Source organism: Salvelinus fontinalis, chromosome 20 (assembly GCF_029448725.1).
Source record: "Salvelinus fontinalis isolate EN_2023a chromosome 20, ASM2944872v1, whole genome shotgun sequence".
Lineage (NCBI taxonomy): Eukaryota > Metazoa > Chordata > Actinopteri > Salmoniformes > Salmonidae > Salvelinus > Salvelinus fontinalis.
Genome location: NC_074684.1, coordinates 20,014,970 through 20,034,621, shown reverse-complemented (window position 1 = coordinate 20,034,621; position 19,652 = coordinate 20,014,970). Strand labels below are relative to the sequence as shown.

At 42.6% G+C, this 19,652-nt stretch overlaps 2 protein-coding genes across 4 annotated transcripts in view; one reads left to right on the top strand and one right to left on the bottom strand.

Annotated features, from left to right (window-relative positions):
• The window catches only part of LOC129817476 (E3 ubiquitin-protein ligase TRIM9-like), a 27,287-nt gene extending 9,933 nt beyond the window's left edge, over positions 1-17,354 (top strand). The window contains exons 2-11 of one of the 3 annotated variants that reach the window (XM_055872748.1): positions 2,622-2,717; positions 3,774-3,896; positions 5,921-6,031; positions 7,065-7,218; positions 9,563-9,631; positions 9,895-10,055; positions 10,426-10,564; positions 12,348-12,651; positions 13,939-14,101; positions 14,408-17,354. In XM_055872748.1, the coding sequence (XP_055728723.1) occupies positions 2,622-2,717; positions 3,774-3,896; positions 5,921-6,031; positions 7,065-7,218; positions 9,563-9,631; positions 9,895-10,055; positions 10,426-10,564; positions 12,348-12,651; positions 13,939-14,101; positions 14,408-14,458 (1,371 nt within the window). In that variant the 3' untranslated portion in view covers positions 14,459-17,354. Of the gene's footprint in view, positions 1-2,621; positions 2,718-3,773; positions 3,897-5,920; positions 6,032-7,064; positions 7,219-9,562; positions 9,632-9,894; positions 10,056-10,425; positions 10,565-12,347; positions 12,652-13,090; positions 13,815-13,938; positions 14,102-14,407 lie in introns of those variants that run through there. The other 2 variants (XM_055872749.1, XM_055872750.1) reach the window with 2 other exon arrangements.
• On the bottom strand, positions 16,878-19,632 carry c20h1orf131 (chromosome 20 C1orf131 homolog). The gene is made up of 7 exons (XM_055872752.1): positions 19,428-19,632; positions 18,654-18,940; positions 18,499-18,555; positions 18,285-18,380; positions 17,986-18,072; positions 17,867-17,898; positions 16,878-17,647 (listed from the first exon to the last, which is right to left on the bottom strand). Exons 1-7 carry the CDS (start codon positions 19,507-19,509, stop codon positions 17,521-17,523), a joined length of 768 nt encoding a protein of 255 aa, XP_055728727.1. The 5' UTR covers positions 19,510-19,632; the 3' UTR covers positions 16,878-17,520.
• Between the last annotated feature and the right edge of the window lie 20 nt (positions 19,633-19,652).

Below are 19,652 nucleotides of genomic sequence, written 5' to 3'. Positions count from 1 at the left end.
CACGTGCCTGTATGACCTCCCTACAACGCCTGGGCATGCTCCTGATGAGGTGGCGGATGGTCTCCTGAGGGATCTCCTCCCAAACCTGGACTAAAGCATCCGCCAACTCCTGAACAGTCTGTGGTGCAACGTGGCGTTGGTGGATGGAGCGAGACATGATGTCCCAGATGTGCTCAATTGGATTCAGGTCTGGGGAACGGGCGGGCCAGTCCATAGCATCAATGCCTTCCTCTTGCAGGAACTGCTGACAAACTCCAGCCACATGAGGTCTAGCATTGTTTTGCATTAGGAGGAACCCAGGGCCAACCGCACCAGCATATGGTCTCACAAGGGGTCTGAGGATCTCATCTCGGTACCTAATGGCAGTCAGGCTACCTCTGGCGAGCACATGGAGGACTGTGCGGCCCCCCAAAGAAATGCCACCCCACACCATGACTGACCCACCGCCAAACCGGTCATGCTGGAGGATGTTGCAGGCAGCAGAACGTTCTCCACGGCGTCTCCAGACTCTGTCACGTCTGTCACATGTGCTCATGTGCTCAGTGTGAACCTGCTTTAATCTGTGAAGAGCACAGGGCGCCAGTGGCGAATTTGCCAATCTTGGTGTTCTCTGGCAAATGCCAAACGTCCTGCACGGTGTTGGGCTGTAAGCACAACCCCCAACTGTGGACGTCGGGCCCTCATACCACCCTCATGGAGTCTGTTTCTGACCGTTTGAGCAGACACATGTACATTTGTGGCCTGCTGGAGGTCATTTTGCAGGGCTCTGGCAGTGCTCCACCTGCTCCTCCTTGCACAAAGGCGGAGGTAGCGGTCCTGCTGCTGGGTTGTTGCCCTCCTACGGCCTCCTCCACGTCTCCTGATGTACTGGCCTGTCTCCTGGTAGCACCTCCATGCTCTGGACACTACGCTGACAGACACAGCAAACCTTCTTGCCACAGCTCGCATTGATGTGTCATCCTGGATGAGCTGCACTACCTGAGCCACTTGTGTGGGTTGTAGACTCCGTCTCATGCTACCACTAGAGTGAAAGCACCGCCAGCATTCAAAAGTGACCAAAACATCAGCCAGGAAGCATAGGAACTGAGAAGTGGTCTGTGGTCACCACCTGCAGAACCACTCTTTTTTGGGGGTGTCTTGCTAATTGCCTATAATTTCCACCTTTTGTCTATTCCATTTGCACAACAGCATGTGAAATTTATTGTCAATCAGTGTTGCTTCCTAAGTGGACATTTTGATTTCACAGAAGTGTGATTGACTTGGAGTTACATTGTGTTGTTTAAGTGTTCCCTTTATTTTTTTGAGCAGTGTACATTACGATTAAGGGTACATTTGTAAAATTATTAATTGGATTCCTCTTTGAAGAATAGAGCCTCACCTTTCATCTTATGACCCGTATTACTCATTACTTCACAACAGGTGTTTCTTCCTGCCACAGCTCACCTGTCATCCTTAGTGACAGTGAAGGTGTTATGTAGGTCGTCTACCACTGATGCTGTAATCCATCTCTACAAATGAGATCGCTACCACTTCTGAGCCACATGAGGACAATATCCAGAACTTAATTATAACATGAAGTTTAGTATTAGCTCATAAAGAAAAACTGGATCTTACAATGGGGGCTCATGACAAGACCGATAAAACCTTGAAGATATGGCTCCCTTGATCATTTCTTCATGTTGAGCAGTAGCATCCTTCCTTACCATATTGAATCCAACTCTCCCATACAACACTGTCAGGATAAACAAGCACAACCCAGTGAAAGGACATTAATTGGTGTTGTGCAGGAGGTTGCCGTGTGGCAGGCTCTCTCCCCATAGGAGGGCCCCCGGACCCCTCCCCCCTCCCCCTGGAGGTCACCCTGACACAGTGTCACAGTATAGAGAGAAAGGGCTTAGCAGACATACACTGGCCTGGCAATGCCCTCTTGTCTTGTCCTATCTGTCTGGGGCTGTGACTCGGGCCCTGGTGGAAAGAAACAGCAAAGAGGAGGGGAATCACTCATCCCCTTGTTAGCGGTGCAGACAGACAGCTTGTTTTGCCAGATGGCTTGATTTGCAGCCCTCTTGAACCTACGCACATAGCCCACAGGCCCAGCCCCAGAAAAGCCCTACAGAGAGGCCCAGCGGAAGAGGAGCAGGTGGGAGGAGCAGGTGGGAGGAGCGGGAGGGAGGTGGGAGGTTTGGATCCTGGCCAGATTTATCACAGCAGGGTTGGTTTACACCATGATTACCCATCACTCATGGGCCATGAGCCTCAGTACAGAGCAGATCTGGTGAAAGATAGAGAAATAAGTGATTATAGGACTACAAGGTGAGGGCTTGACTTCTACACATGGCTTTGAGGTGCTCGTTTGAATCTCCTTGATTATTATGACCAAAGAGGTCATGTGGGTGGGCTTGAGTGAAGTGTTTATTAGTTGTTTGCATCATCGCTGGTACTGTACTGAATATTTCGTCACTGGTACTGCCCCAGGCTTTAATCTTAACATGTTAGAGAAGTGACATGGAGAGTTATTGCTCAGAAGTGGCTGCATTCCCAAACTCATTCAATTGAAATGTCTGCATAGATTGTGTTTTTTATTTATTTTGTATGATTAATTGTGTGTTTTTGATTCACAGTGTCAACTGTCCCAAGCTTTGAATGGTGTGTCAGATAAAGCCAAGGATGCCAAGGAATTTCTGGTGCAGTTGAAGAACATGCTTCAGCAGATACAGGTAACATTGTGTCTTGCAGATCCAATTGAAATATCCACATGTTATTTCTGTCCTATATCAATTTAAGTTGTATTCCCCATAAACTACTTACCTGTAGTCAGCTTTGTAGATCAAGGGTATACAGATGCTCAACAAATACTAAAAAGAAAGAAGAAATAAGCTACAGATTCATACAATGTCACTTTCTAGAATCTTTTTATTATGCAGGAAACTTGTGGGGATTATAAAAGTTCTTCTTGTCGCTCAGCGGGTACAAAGGTATCTGTTTGTGACCACGCTCACAGCTGAAGCAGGAGAGGGCTGCTGTGCCACTCTAATCAGCACGGCAACACTGTCCACAGGGACTGCCCCAGACAATCACAGCTTTTATACTGCACTTCCATGTCTTATCAGTCGCAGCAATGCTGTGTATTGTCAAAAACACCCCCTTGTTTTCACACTGCTGCTACTTGCTGTTTATTATCTATGCATAGTCACTTCACCCCTCCTACATGTTAAAATTACCTCAACTAACCTGTACCCTGCACACAGACTCAATACCGGGACCCCCTGTATATAGCCTTGTTATTGTTATTTTATTGTGTTACTTTTTATAATTTTTACTTTAGTTTATTTAGTAAATATTTTCTTAACTCTATTTCTTGAACTGCATTGTTGGTTAAGGGCTTGTAAGGAAGCATTTCACGGTAGGATCTATACCTGTGTGGTGCATGTGGCATGTATTTGGTGCATGTGACAAATAAAATTTGATTCGATTTATTAAGACTCTTATTCTCAGTTTGAGAGGATTCTATTTGAGTATAATCCCAGCTCTGCTCATCCTTGAACTGAGTGCAAAGTGTTTCTAGATTAGAATTCACTATCTCAGGCCTCATCTACTCTCACATAAATTATTGATATACAGTGTCGATGATGGAAGATTTAACAGGAATCAGCGTGGTGTCAGAATATGCAGTCCGGTGGTGTCCTTGCCCCCTGTCTCTCTGTGTCTCGCCCTAGCGCCCTGTACCTCCCTGTTCTGTCAGTAAGCGATGTGTTGTGTTGTGTCCCTGGCAGGAGAACGGGGTGGAGTTCGAGGCCTGCCTGGTGGCTCAGTGTGACGCCCTTATTGAGGCTCTGACGCGGCAGAAAGCCAAGCTCCTCACCAAGGTTACCAAAGAGAGGGAGTACAAGCTCAAGGTGGGTCAGCGGGTCTGATCTGATGGACACTCCAACAGCTTGATGGTTGGGAACGTCATGTTGACTGCAGTCTCACACACCAGACCAAGCTCGGATTGTACTGTGCACAATTAGCCTGGGGACCAGGTTATGTTGGCTGTAATGTACAGATGGCATCATTCAGTTCGGTGAATGGTTTATGGTTTATTGATAACAATAATCACAGTACTCTCTCTGCATCAAATATGTTAACATGACTTTGCACACTTAAAAAATATGAGCAATAGATAACTGTTATTCATAATACAACTCTGAGTAGTGATTGACTCAGCTGTCAGCTCTCTCTAGCAACAAAGGGCATCCAGGGTTGTGCACATGTTTCGGCCTAGGTCGAGGTGCATCTGGACCCAGGTCTCTCTCCTCTCCTCCCCCCTGTCCTCTCCTTTTGAAGCCCCAGCTGAGTGGTGGGCCTTGGCCTGCAGGCTGGCTGGCGTTAAGCTCTCAGTGGGTCATATGGATCCATGCCCAGGCTCAACGTGCCCGGCTGGAGGATTGGGGCTTCAGAGGACAGCTGTTGTGTTTATCAGGGCTGGAGCTGAAGAGCAGCTAGGACTGCTGCAGCATCACACAGCAGAAAAAAGGGTCTTTTCATTTCACTTTGATTAAGGCCATCACACTAATGTACCCTTTTCAGAAGATTACAAAATAAGAGTTTTATGGACTTTAGTTCCGGCCATATGGTAAAATCAGTAACTGGACTGTAAAAAGCAGTTGTTGGGCTTTTACCAAACTACTGTCGTGACAGCATTTGGTGTCCATTACATTTGATCTTCTACAGTGTGGTGGAGATAGATGGTTGGTGATTAGCGGTAAGCTATTTTATATCAGCTACAAGACAATGATCCCCGACTGAAAATATTTCAGCTATCACACAGCTGTTTCTATCATCAAAGGCACTAATATCTTATTTTTTATCATGTAATCCCAACATCAGGGCATTTGTTTCCCCCTGTTCAATCGTCAAGTGTTGTGTTAGTTTGTGTCAGTGAATGTCATTTTCTACTCTAATTCATTTCTTCCGAGCCAGTAGTCTGTCGGCTGTGTTTTTATCAGTGGCCTCTTTCGCCACACTACACATTCCCAAGGAGAGAGTGATTTCATGTCATTCGTGACAGTCTAGTCCAGGCATAATCCATAGAGCGCTGGATTGTTATTGTTTTAATGCTGCGTAATGTGAGGATTATACAGTCAATTCAATCAGAGTCGTTACAATTATTTACCTTACTGCTCATTCATTATCATTGGATAGATATGACAGTTCCTGACTGTCCTCTGGTGTGTTTATATTTGTGTGATATTTTATTCAATCTAACCTTTAGGAATGCTAATTTTATGCTTATTTTATTCAATTAAGATCCAGTTGAATAGTTTATGAGCATTTAATTAATTATTGGTTTATTGCCTGAATGTGTCAGTGACTTAATCAAATTATTTATTGGATAAATTTGGAATTGTAAGGCTTAATTTGATAAAGAGGGATTAACTGCTTTGAAATTAATCTACCTTGTATGACCTTTTCATTTATAATCTGATAGTCATATTTTTTTCCTGAAAATGCAAAGATGAGTTGAACACATGAGCAGGTATAAGTGGTCTATCCAAACAATGGCTCATAAAATGGTGACAGTCCACTGAATTTCAATTAGCTGTGAATGAATGGCTTTGACAGTCACCCAAATCCATTTTCCCCAGTGCTCTGTGGAGAGGAGGAAGCACACAGAGTCAAACATGTGGTTTCCATATGTTTGATGTGTTTGATACCGCTCCATATATTCTATTCCAGACATTACAATGAGCCTGCCCTCCTATAGCTCCTCCCACCAGCCTCTCCATTAGCTGTTGCTGAAGCAGCAGCTACTCTTCCTGGGGTCCACTTGTGTGTGTGCGTGCGTGCGTGTGTGTGAAATGCCTGCCCAGTGTTAATATGACATTAAAGGGTGCCTGTCTGTGTCCTTCTGGCTTCTCATGTGTTGTGTTGTGTTCAGGTGGTGCGTGACCAGATCACTCACTGCACTATGAAGCTACGTCAGACTACAGGCATGATGGAGTACTGTCTGGAGGTGATCAAAGAGAACGACCCCAGCGGCTTCCTGCAGGTACAGTAGTGATGTATGGAAGGATAGATGAATGGGTCAGGAGCTCTGCTAGTAGAAGGATATGGATGAGGCTATCCTTGCTGCCTGCCGGTCTGCCTCTCATGCAGAGAAAACTTCCCTCAGATGTTCCTGTCTCCTACTGGGCTCTAAATGCTAAGACCAAATAGAGGAGACCTTTGAAGAACCGCTTATATATTTTACTATACTAATAAATATTGATTGAATACATATGATAAGCTTGTAGAAAGATGTGGATAGATGTTTTTGTTGTTGGCTAAGTGTGGATGAAGATATTGATACTTGACAGGTCATTCCAAACCATTTCTCATTGGCTTGTACTAATAAAGATTAACGTGATACTGAACATTGGTTTGTGACACCCTCATCAAGGTGACATATTTAGTTCCCCACACCATTAGCCGGAAGCCATTGATTCTCCTCGTCTTTTGATAGGAGCGGTCTGAATCAGATGAAATAGAGTGGAAAGACTATCTTCTGGGAATCAATGCTTATCTCCTCCCTTCAAATTTGTATGAAGTGTTGATTGTACAATTTCTTATACCCCTTGGAACAAAATCTGTGCTCTGTACATAAAAGCTTGTATAAATTCTCACAAAAGCTCTGCAGGTAGCATGAAAGCTGGTACCCTACAGCAGTGGTTCCCAACCAGGTGTACTAGAACCCCAGGGGGTACTTGGCCCATCCACAGGGGGTACTTGAGAAGACTCCTGAGTCCATTGGGCTACTGGTAAAATGTACATGAGGGGGTACTTCAGGGGTACTTCGGGCAGAGCCAAATTCAGTTGTTGGTGTAGTAACTGAAAAAGGTTGGGAACCACTGCCCTACAGGGTTATTCCTAAATTCAGCACATTTCCTGCTGGCATTTTTCCAGAAGCACAAAGCCTCAGAGAAATCATAAAAAGCCAACCATATTGCGCTCTGTAATAGTATATTTACTATGAGGATTAATGTTTTAGGGGAGTTGTATCTGCTTTGATGCTGATCCCTCCTACTGTGTGTGTCTCTGTGTAGATCTCCGATGCGCTGATCAAACGTGTGACATCGTCTCAGGACCAGTGGGTCAAAGGGGCTCTGGAGCCCAAGGTGGGCCCTGAGTTTGACCTAACCCTGAACACCGACCCCCTGCTTCAGACCTTAATACAGCTGGACTTTGTCCAGAGCAAAGGTACCCAATCTATGTAATGTTTTAATCTGCTTTATAAGTCACACTGTTTGTATAGTGTGAGTCTATTCATACACATTTAATATATTGTTATATTGTTAAGGACCGTTCGAAATTTACCCGGGGGGATGGGGGGGGGGGACTGGTCCAACTCAAGTTGTCATGAAAAACAAATGCACCCCCTCCCCAAAGTTTTCACATGACCCTCCCCTTGTACTGTAAAATAAATTGAACACCTTCCCCCTCATAAAATTAACTCAAAAGTATGTTTAAGACCACAAATAACAATAACTGTAGCGACCATGTGTTTATAAACGTGGATATGGACTTTGCCACTTCAGCATGCTTTTGTGGAACAGTCGATGCCACACAGGACTACGGGCCAGAATGTTGAGGGTTCGCCGACCACCACAGACGAGCTCCCTCTCCCTGTCTGTTTCATTACACAACGATTAGAGCCTGGTGCAGACAATGATCAGCTAGGGGGAAATCTGATTTCCAACATTTTGATGCCATATCTATAATTATATAAAATATAAGCAACAAATTTCAGGTTTCTGTGCCAATGCACCACACAAACAATAAGCAAAGCATACAGACTTCGGGCACTTCAATATCGTGGTTTCCGTTTTCAACACCACAATAAATAGACTATATCAATCTCGACAAACAGAAAATACATCCCTCCCTATCTTGTAGGCTTACCCTGTATTAAAGGCTTGGCTTGGCAATCGCCGAATGTCATTAAACATTTTGGTGTTTTGTAACAGATGTCTCTTTCCATTCATCAATTGGCCGCTACAGTTTGGATTGATTGACTGATAGATTTTGTCAGTTAAAAAAATACATATATACTGTACACAAATATTTTTTTAAAGTGACCAGGATTTCACTATAAAGTCGGCAACTTATTTCCATTGTGGTCCCTATTTGTTTACATAAATACTATACAATTACATAAATACAGACACATTACAGAGATAGACAAAAAAATGCTCAACCTCCAGATGAGTGTGAAGGGGGAGTTTAAGTACAATTCTCACAAGCTATTCCTTGTGTTTCGATGAAATCACATCGGTGTTGTAGCACCGTCATCCTTCTCTCTCTGAGAGAGCATATAGCATATGCAAAACTTTAAAGCCTATTTTTTTGAGGGGGGTTTAGGCTACTTTCCTAAAAAAAATCCTTGTCCACCTCACGGTTCAGCTGTCAGAGATTTTAGTGCAAAATGTATCAGGGCATTGCGTGTCCACTGTATTATATTCATATTTAAATAAATAAGCTTAGGCCTAACCCAAGAGAGAGAGATATGCCGATCCTACGACACCGATGTGATTTCTTTATGGTCAGATGGTTGCTGCGTCTGCTATACAGATATAGACCTACATAAGGAGGGTAAATAGTAAAAAATGTATCCATAAATGTTGTATAAAGATAAACATTATATTGTTATATTATAGGAGTAGCTCTGGTAGGGCTGAAACAGTCTTCCTCACCTCAAGTTCAGCTTTCGGAGTCAGTTGGAGAGCTTAAAAGCCCCACCATACTAAACCTTCACAAACGTTTCTAAACTTTATTAGGGTAGTATCAAAAGTAAGTCAAGCCATTCTTTATAGGGAAAATATGAGCAGAAGAGTGAATGTAAACCAGGGACTAAAGGCACTACCCTCCCCCATGCCCCCCCAAAAACACACAACCCTCCCCAAAGCAAAAAACAAAAGTTTGATAACCCTCTCTTATTTTGGACCACCCCTCCCCCCAGTGAATTTCAATCTGTCCCTTAGATTTCAGTGGACTCATCTTTTAAGTGTGCCTGACTGTACTGTGTTTTGTATGGCTGTTCATCAGTTGAGCAGATACTCTTGTCTCTTGTGATATGCATAATCTGTACTCATTCTGTGCTTAATTGCTTGGTGTAGTGGTAGAAACGTTTTTGCAAAACTGACCAGAAAGGTGTCCAATATTCTGAGTATACTATGTGTCCACAGCTATTTTTCCATTAGTCTATTTAACCATGCAACCAAATATTATGCTTGCGTAAATCTGAGGAAGATTTGTAGTGTATATCCCCTGTCAATGTCCTAGAATACCAGGATATATTTTTTTTACAAAACGAATATGTATTTCAGTTCGCTTCAACACTTAATGAAGCAGACAGGATTTTCCCTTACCCAGTTGCCAACTCAGTCTGGCCCAAGTAAAACGTAATGTAAAACAAATGTGATTTTTAACCCATGGGGAGTTGAACCAGCATTCTCTTGAGAAAGCACTGCAGTTGATCAGTTCCACTATGTTGCAAAATAACTCAAGCATCACACATGAACAAATGTCCAATATCGTGTTTCAGATATTCAGGAGACTCCATTATTGAAACAAATGCATGCAGGTGGACTGAAAGACACGGAGAGCTCAGGAGGTATTTCAGAGCTGCTATATGATCATCCAAATCCAAGTTGTCCCCTTTTCCTCCTTGAGACCTGCCAGCCCACACCAGGCCACCATGTTAAGGGGCATAGAGTGGTCCCGACAGTGCTCTCCTCCCATGCATGTTTTACCCTTTACACTCTTCCCTTTTAATATTGACACCTGCCTGACAACAACCACTATCACCGCTACTTATCCATGCAGTGATAGATGTTAACTCCTCTGTGGTGTTCCTGCTATCCGTTTCTATTCCAGTGGAGTCTGCCACGGTGCCCCCGGCCCCCCTGCTGCAGCTAGAGAAGTGCTGCACCCGCAACAACAGTGCCACCCTGGCCTGGAGGGTCAGTGTGTTCCCTAGCAACCCCATCGAAGGCTACGTCCTGGAGCTGGACGATGGCAATGGGGGTCAATACAGGGTCAGATAATCCTTCATATATTAGAGATGGTGTGTGTCGTCATGTCCGACGCTCCATGTAGTCTGACACTAGGATGGAGCACTTCACGCTCTGCTGTTTTAACAGTAGATTTAGTCAAAGAATTTTAAACTTTAATCAAAGAAAGTTGATGCTCATTATGCAATGCAAGGAATCTATGGGAAATATTTTATTTAGCCAAGATTATTTCAATATGTGTAATACATTTCCACTGTAATTATATGTGGAGTAAATTTCACCTATAGACAACAGTTGTCACCTCTACGGAATATTTTATTATTCATAGTGCTTATGCTGGAGTCAGAGCTCTAACTAACGCCAGATGGTCCTGTGCTGTAATGTATATCTGCAGGAGGTGTATGTCGGGAAGGAGACCGTGTGCACCGTGGACGGCCTCCACTTCAACAGTTCCTACAACGCCAGAGTCAAGGCCTACAACTCCACCGGGGTGGGGCCCTATAGCAAAACTGTGGTGCTGAAGACATCTGACGGTGGGTTTTCTTTCTGTCTTCTCTCTCTGTGGACCTAACTGTAGACAAGAAAGGGAAGGAAGGGAAGACCTCTCTCTGACTGGGTACCAGGGGACGGCAGGCTTAATTAGTACCCGGGGTACAGTATGATACTCTGTATTCAGTGCTGCTGAGCCAAGCTAGTCCTCTGGGACATCCAGGCCTGCTGTTTGCCTACAGAGCCTCTCCCTTCCATCAACCAGCAACACTCTTGTTTGTGTCCTTAACGGCAATGGCATCCCGATCCCACTTTAATGGAAGGCGACTCTGAGGAATGGCAACTGCTCGGCATCTGACCGTAAGGCGCTACAGAGGGTAGTGTGTACGGCCCAGTACATCACTGGGGCCAAGCTTCCTGCCATCCAGGACCTATATAATAGGCAGTGTCAGAGGAAAGCCCATAAAATTGTCAGAGACTCCAGTCACCCAGGTTATAGGCTGTTTTTTCTGCTACCGCACAGCAAGTCGTACCAGAGGGCCAAGTCGAGGATCGAAAAGCTCCTTAACAGCTTCTACCCCCAAGCCATAAGACTGCTGAACAATGAATCAAATGGCCACCCAGACTATTAACATTGTTTTGTACACTGCTGCTACTCGCTGTTAATTATCTATGCATAGTCACTTCACCCCTACCTACATGTACAAATTACCTCAAATAACCTGTACCCCCGCACACTGACTCAATACCAGTACCCCCTGTATATAGCCTTGTTATTGTCCTTTTATTGTGTTACTTTTTATTATTTCTTACTTTAGATTATTTGGTAAATATTTTCTTAACTCTTCTTGAACTGCACTGTTGGTTAAGGGCTTGTAAGTACGCATTTCACAGTAAGGTCTACACTTGTTGTATTCGGCACATGTGACAAATAAAGTTTGATTTGACTTGTGCAATCTGTCACTGTCCTGGCTGGGTGTGGTGGTGCTAGCCGGGACCGAGTCCCCAGAATCCTCCTGGTTTATCTGCCTCAAAGCTGAGAGCAGTAAACACCAGGCAGCGCCATGCCAGAACCAGAGCTGAAGGAGCTCCACTAAAGAGGTGTCCAGTCCTGATATAGTGCTGGCAGACAGTGGAAGTGGTCTTGCTGTTTAGCAAAGGATGACAGCGAGCGCGTGCCAGACTGTGATTACTCTAGCATGTCAGTTCTGGAGGGAAGACAGAGAGAGAGAGCAGAGGGAGAGAGAATAGGTTGTCGATGCCATTGATTGAGTGTAAGGCTGAGATTGGGAGGCAAAGCATGGCAATGTGCTGACGGCTGACAGAGCGGTGAGACAGGGAGAGAGTTTAGACTTAGAGTGCAGGCGGCTCCAGCTATGGCTCTGCCAATTGCAATAACAATGGATCTCTGCATGTGGAGGCCTTAGTGAGTGCCTGTCGTGTGCCAGATAACTGTTTATTCCAACATAGCAGTGTCTCTCTGAGGAATGGGGCTAATTAAAGCAATACATTGCAATGATTTGATACAGCGCCTTATGGGCAAAGTTCTGCGGAATGAGAATTAATCCAGTGCTTGACATTTAAATGAGAACATCAAGTTGAATTTTTCATTGTGGCGCTTTGTGAATATTTCATGTGTCATCTCCCGGTATGCAGCCCACCATAGGGTCCTAGCTGATCGTGCTGTTCTATAATAGCATCATGTTTCATTCTTTCCTGCTCTCCATCTTCCACTAAGGTTCACTCAGGCAGCCATAGCCTAGAGACCTGGAAATGTTCTCGTTTCTCTCTGACTCATCCTACTGCTCTACTTTGTCTCTCCTGCAGTGGCGTGGTTCACCTTCGACCCCGCCTCGGCTCACAGGGACATTGTGTTGACCAATGAGAACCAGACGGTGAGCTGCAACAGCTATGATGACCGTGTGGTGCTGGGGACTGCCGCCTTCTCCAAGGGGGTACATTACTGGGAGCTCATGGTGGATCGCTATGACAACCACCCGGACCCTGCGTTCGGGGTGGCGAGGATCAACACGATGAAGGACATGATGCTGGGGAAGGATGATAAGGCCTGGGCCATGTACGTGGACAACAACCGCAGCTGGTTCATGCACAACAACTCCCACACCAACAGGTAGGTGGGACATCTCTCAGGGGTGGAAGGCTGACTCCTGCTCCTCCACAGCTAACCAAGTTTAGAAATAATCATCATCCTCATTGTGTGTCATACTGTCAGAAATAGCCCACTTACGCACGTACAATATTGGCAGGCAGTTAGTTGTAAATGGAAGAGATAATTTGTAGGGCAGTGATCTTATTCTTTTGTGAAAATCCATTTTTACTTAATCTTATACTGTATACTTACTGAGTAGCATAGAGTAATGAAATACATAGATTCAAATTCCACAGGCTTAGCAATCTACATCCAGAGACAAGAATACACAAAGCACAATCCTCCTTCCCCCTTAATGAACAATAATGCAGTAGTAGTTACCATTTTCAGTAGCTGATTCAAAGGTTTCCCTGTGATCATCTTCGTGTTTGTTCACCCTCATTATTTCTCTTCCTGTCAGCTGTCACGTTGGAGCCTATCACCCACAATGACACACTCATTTCCCTCATTAAAGTGCCAGGTATACATGAATGTCAGGTAATCATCAAAGGCAGATTTTTGCTTGCAATTCTGCTTGTTTGTTTCTTTCGCCTAGTGGATTTCTCTGGAAATCATGACATAGCATAATGGAAATCTGGAAATCATGACATAATCATGACATAGCTGTTTGACAACGGTGATGCTTTCACACTTCCACCATTTTGTTGTTTGAGCTGCTCACTCTCAAAAACCAAAAATCTGCTGGCTTTTTGGGTGAGTTGACTGGATTGAGTTTAACTATTTACATACAGCTTTGCATTGCCAAAGTATTTAAGATGTTTGGATACTGATGTATTTATTTGACTTTGTGCCATTGGAATGGAGAAAGCTACACACCCTGAAGGAGAAGCTCAAGAGGCGGTTTTCATATATTTGGTGAACCACAAGTAATCTGGATTTACTGTACATCAATTCACACACAGCCTACATACAAAACACACATTATTTTGCAATTAGGTCAAATCTAATGTTTTGAATAGAGGAAACTGCTGAAAGCCATTTGCTGCAAACTGTGTTTGGAGTCATTGGCAACCCTCTATCCCTCTGAGATCCCATACCACTCTCAAAGGGCCTGTTTGATCTGTTTTGATATGGTCCATTAGGCCTAGACTCAGTGTGTGTGTGTGTGTGTGTGTGTGTGTGTGTGTGTGTGTGTGTGTGTGTGTGTGTGTGTGTGTGTGTGTGTGTGTGTGTGTGTGTGTGTGTGTGTGTGTGTGTGTGTGTGTGTGTGTGTGTGTGTGTGTGTGTGTGTGTGTGTGTGTTCTGCAGGGCCGAGGGGGGCATCAGCAAGGGTGCCACTGTGGGCATCCTGCTGGACCTGAACAAGCACACTGTAACATTCTTTATCAACAAACAGCAGCATGGCCCCGTGGCCTTCGAGAACCTGGAGGGAGTCTTCATGCCTGCTGTCAGCATCAACAGGAATGTCCAGGTGAGCAGACAGTCAGACAGAGTTGCTTAGATGGTAAAACTCTGGAGAACATTGTTTTTTTGTACAAATTTGGGTAGTTTTGTCTCGAAATTCAAGGATTATGGCCTTAATTTAGTAATGAAATTCATTTCAAATTAGGGATATGTTAAACTGCATATGCACATATTTTTATTCCATTCTTACGTACCAGCAAATATACATTATGTTGAGTTAGTAAGCTCTGTGGCTCCTGAAAGTCAAATCCTGGATCTCGAGTCAGCAGCTTAGTCTGTCATGATCTCATTTTGTAATGTTTGTCCTTCACAGGTTACCCTACTAACAGGAATGGAGGTGCCAAAGAATTTTAAGCAGCAGTAGCCTCCTAAGGTGTCCTGGCACAGTCCCACCAATGTCAAAATGTACTCCTCCTGCTCCATCCCCATCTGTTTTTGCTACTACAGCATATCTTATGCTGTTTAATGCCTACGATCAAATATCACCCTTGTAGGGAGTCTTATATACGAGGGACTTTTGTATATAAAATATTCTGTTGTTTTTGTAATTTTACAGGTCCTAATTGCATCTCAAGCCGTACAATCAGATTCTGTGTTTACAGTCAAAATGCCACAGGGTGCTTTATTGAAGTGCATCACTGGAACGAAATCCCATATGAGGGTAGAGTCATGAGATGTCCTACAGTACAATTTCTCTACTTCTCTTCTCTCAGGTTCCTTCATAGAGACTTTGTATACTCCAATTTCTTTATAGGAAATCACTGGTTGGGTTAAATGCGGAAGACACATTTCAGTTGAATAGATTTCAGTTGAATGCATTCAGTTGTACAACTGACTAGGTATCCCTCTTTCCCTTCCCTTCTCATTCAAAAGTTGAGAATAATACAGCTTTTCTTAGACACATTATTGGTGAAATACTGTCTTTGCAACTTTACAAAGCCTTTCCATACCATAATTGGAATAAATTCATCTGGAAATCTGCTCAATTGAAAATTACCTATGGGGATTTTATACACTATACATTTCATTTAAGGAAATTGAATTCACCCCAGCATAGATCATCAGATCTGTGTAAAGGACAAATCAGAGTACAAACGGTACCTACAATTCTGTCACTAGAAGACAAATCTTGGTTCAAAGTGAAGCCAAACCACTGTGACATTGAGATGTAACATTGCCATGTATATTTTGTCAAACTATTTAAAATACAAATATGTATCTTTTTTCAAACGATTTACTGTTTATGCATTGGGTTTTACTACACTATTGAAATATTTATTAAGAGGGTGTATGCTCATGTGAATAAACAAGTATTGTTAAAGGTATTGTAAAGCAGTTAGAAATATTGTATTGACAGTCCACTAGAGGGTCAAGATAGCATGATACTGTATGTAAGGAAATTGTAAATATGACTAATGTGTCCTAAGCATGCATTCTAAGCAAACTAGTTTACTTAACTCCATCTGTACATAGTAAAACTATTCCTAAAACAGTGATATGCAGAAGCCTTTCAAACTACCTAGTACAGTACAATACATTTGCCCCCTAGAGTTTGAAGTCAAAATTACAGCATCACTTTAATTTCCCCATAACAAAAAAAAAAATGTGTTTAACCATTTATGTGACAATTTAATATCTTATGGGGCTCAAGCATATTAACATACAATGTCAGATGACAACTTTAATTTAGAGGGTTAAGCAGTGCGTTTGTGATTTGTCCGAGGGGTCCTTAATGGAATTGTAGATACTAGGCAGGCTTATTATCCCACATTTACATTTGACCATGTCCTCATAAAGTTCACATACTGGTATATCATTAATCACGATTAGATGCAGTTAGGAGTTGTTTTGTATCATATTCTGTAATTCTAATTTTTTAAACATTTTGATCTCCGACTGCTACTAAAAGTGTTGCTTCAAAGTGATGTGCCCTTAATCCAAAATGGTAATAGGTTTTTGGATTAAGAATAATAAAGCTATTGCTATTAGAATACAAATTCTGCTCAGTCTGTGTTGAAGCATGGTGGTACAACCTTGGTGAAAATGATTTGTACTGTTCTTGTATCCTCGCTTTGTAAAAACACCAAATATAGTCATGCATTTTTGAATGGTCTTAAAATCTAATGTTAGGTTTATTTAGCTGTGCTTAATGTTCTCTGAACAGAGCCAATGCCTTGTACATTAAACATGTTGATATGATGTAGAGCAGACTGTCTGATCACAGAACTACAGTATGTCCAAAGCTAAAATGTGGAGGTGACCATTCCCAGGGTAAATAAATGATATTGACTAAAGCCATTTTGTATAGACAAGCCAATGCATCAGGTTGCAGCATGTACAGTTGGTTATTGAGTGTCTCCAAGTGAATGTTGTCAATGAGAGAATCATCCCTGTTATGAAGATATTCTTATAAAACTCAATAAGTGCTTGTGTTGGCAACTACAGTATAGTGAAGTGTCATGTACCCAAAAGGGATGACTGCAGAGGCCTACAAACAAAATTGGCTCCATGTAGCCTCTCAACAATCACCATGGAAATGGTGTTCACAAACACACTGCCGGTACAGACCATAATATCATAGGAATCTTTGTAGTAAATTCACATAGTAGCTTATCGTCTCGAAGTGTCATATTGTAGTGTTTGGCATGCATTTCCCAGCCTGCTTCTGAATGTGAACACCCCACCCCCCCTTAAAGAAAATGGTGCTAGAAACAGTCACGACTGTCAGATTACAATTGGGTTTCAATCTTTGACTCTGCCTCAAGAGACTGACAGTAGACACATTTATTTCATATATTTATTTATAAATGTATAATACATTTCAGAGATTTATTTTGCCCACATTTACTGTCCCCACCCTCAGTATGCCATGTGGGGAAGGTTTTTGTAGTGTCTGGGAGGCATCTCTCTTCTAAACACAGGCTTGCAACTCATGCCCTGGGGTCGTGGCTAGTGCCCTCTCACTGGCAACCTACCAGAGAACTAGGCAGGGTGCACCACAAAACCTCATAGGGAATGTCATCTGGTCCATTAGGACACTGGCATCCGTGTCCAGAGTGTGTTCACAAAAAGCTGTGCTTTATTTTATAGAATTCTGTTACGTATGTTTAGTTCTCATACGATGTAAACGTTTCGTACTTCTAAGTGGTTTGTATATGAAATGCGTTGTACTTGGCATTGTTTTCATATTATACAGCTTAAAAGAAAAAAAAAATGCTCTCTTTCCTTTATATAATGAATAAACTGTGATGGAATATGAATGTGCTCTTCACATCTTTTCTGTAGTCTTTCTGGGGTTATGTTAATTGTGGCTTGGACATCAATTGTCCGTTACTGCATCTTCATGTGAAAAGTCTCCTAACTCCCAAAAATGCAACTCTTAATCATTGTTTTCACTTCATCACTTTTGTGGCATTTATTTTAAACTTATTTTTTTTTGATGGAGGCTTTTATTTTCTGAATTTCTTTGGTGCTCAGGACCAGCATTCCATTTTTAAAGCGTCCCACCTGGCCTGTAGGAGCTTTACTGGAGAATGACTTCCTCTTCTCATCCCTAGTAAATGGTACAGCATGAAACATTCAGTGAACACAGAGTATGAAACATGGAGATTTAACACTTAAGGGAGGCAGAAATTCATAATAAGTAGAGGCATGGAGCAAACATGTACTACATAACAGTTACTGACAGTGGTTCATACCTATTCAATTGTGGCAAAATGTCCACATATTTGGAAATCTATTTTAAAGCTAAACTTAGAATAACATCACTAACCTTGGTTTAGTCATCTTCTTTTTCTTTAAGTTCTAGAATGGAAAAGAATTGGTATACAAATTCAGAACTGAGATGACATCATACTCAATGCGAAATGATGGGGATATCATTCAATTTACCGTCTGAATTTCTTCCTTTGCCTTTTGCTTCTTGTCCTTAACCCTTTGCTGCAACACTTTGTAGTTTACATACTCCTTCTTAGGGGGCTGTGATAAAACAATTAAGTTTGTCAGACTATTTACTCTGCTTCATCATAACCAACGCCAACTTTACACAACTTTGTCCGAGGATCATGTTTGTATATTACAAGGGAGGGAAATTATATGGTAAACTCTGTTGGTGTGCAAATAGCAGGAGAGATTACACTTTCTGGAATGTGCATAAAATATCATGTTTACTTTATGTAACCACAGTTTACCCTTGCTCCAAGCATGATGGCTCGCTCTTGTTCAAAAACCCTCTGCTGCACTTTCTGGTATCCAGTGATTCCAAATCTATGAACTTCTAACCGAGCCTAACAAACAAAATAAAACAGGAAGACATTGTAATTCAACAAAATAATTGGATCATTGGTATAAGATTGTATCATAATTGGGTAGATTTTCAATATCCTAGAACATTCACTTTGTTACCTTTTCTAGACTGAATTCATCTGGGTCCACCTTCTTTTTCTCTTTTGTTTGAGGAGGCTGGAAGAAAAATGTATGAGATGCAATGATTCTGACAAGAGGCTCAGGTTGAGGTGAAATCGTAATATGCCTTTTACAGATGCCGTTAGGCATAGTACCTTGTCCTTGACCTCTGGCACTGGTGGCTTTCTGGCTTGTCTCGGTCTTTTTGTAGGATCCTGGAATGTGACTACCTCTACTGGTGGTGCCTGTTTAGTGGTTGAACTTGTGTTTCCAACTTCAGAAGCACCAGGAAGGTCAATCGCTGAGATATCTGAATGTCTGACTTCCAGACTGTCTTTAGTATCACTGCAATCGTCTGCAGCGGTGTCCTCGTCCTCCACCTCACTACTTTGGGATCTCTTCTTCTGTGACTTTTGTTCTCTCTTTGACACTGTTCGATCACCTGTAACAACATGCTGTTAGAAAAATCTTCAAGACCACCCGAACCAAGCCACACAAATGAGCAACTAGCTAGCCTCCCCTTGAACTGGGGTGGCCATGGAGAGCTGCTAGTTGCGTGGGCTTCTGCGCCAACCCTGCTCAAATAAACTGGATTATGCTAATCACGTTTCTAAAAAGCAGCTCATTAGTATAACACATATTAATGCAGTACTGGAGCAAAAGCCTGCACACCCAATTACTCTCCAGGAAGAGGTTGGCCCTGTTTCAACACGTCACAGACACAGCTAGCTAACGTTAGCTTTTCTGCTAGCTAGCTAAATTAATGGCTAGCAAGTATAAAAAACAGAGCTAAACTGGTAAATAAAGGATGACGTCCAACCACTACTAGTAAGACAACCATCTCTGGATAGCTAATGCTAGCTAAATTCCAACACGCTAGCTTTGCTTTGTTTGCTAACTAGCAAGCTAAATTGCTAACTTTTGCTTACCGAAATCATACAACGTATTCAGGACATGGTCAAGAAAAAACTGATCCGTGTCTTCTTCCTTTCCATTTTCGTTGTTGTCCATTTCAAGCAGTGACTAAACTAATATCATGTAAATACGAAATAAAATAGGGAAACAAAGAAAAAACACGATTGTGGATGACTGATAACAAACCAATGTACACACGTGTGCGTACTATGCAAGTGAAAAGCAACAGGATCAGGATG

Bases quoted from the DNA above. Each gene is read 5' to 3' on its own strand.
- c20h1orf131 (XM_055872752.1), bottom strand. From the start codon at position 19,509: ATGGACAACAACGAAAATGGAAAGGAAGAAGACACGGATCAGTTTTTT. The intron at 18,941-19,427 runs GTAAGCAAAAGT...ATGTTGTTACAG, and splicing joins GAATACGTTGTATGATTTCG to GTGATCGAACAGTGTCAAAG. The intron at 17,648-17,866 runs GTTAGTGATGTT...ACCATTTACTAG, and splicing joins AAGAAGATGACTAAACCAAG to GGATGAGAAGAGGAAGTCAT.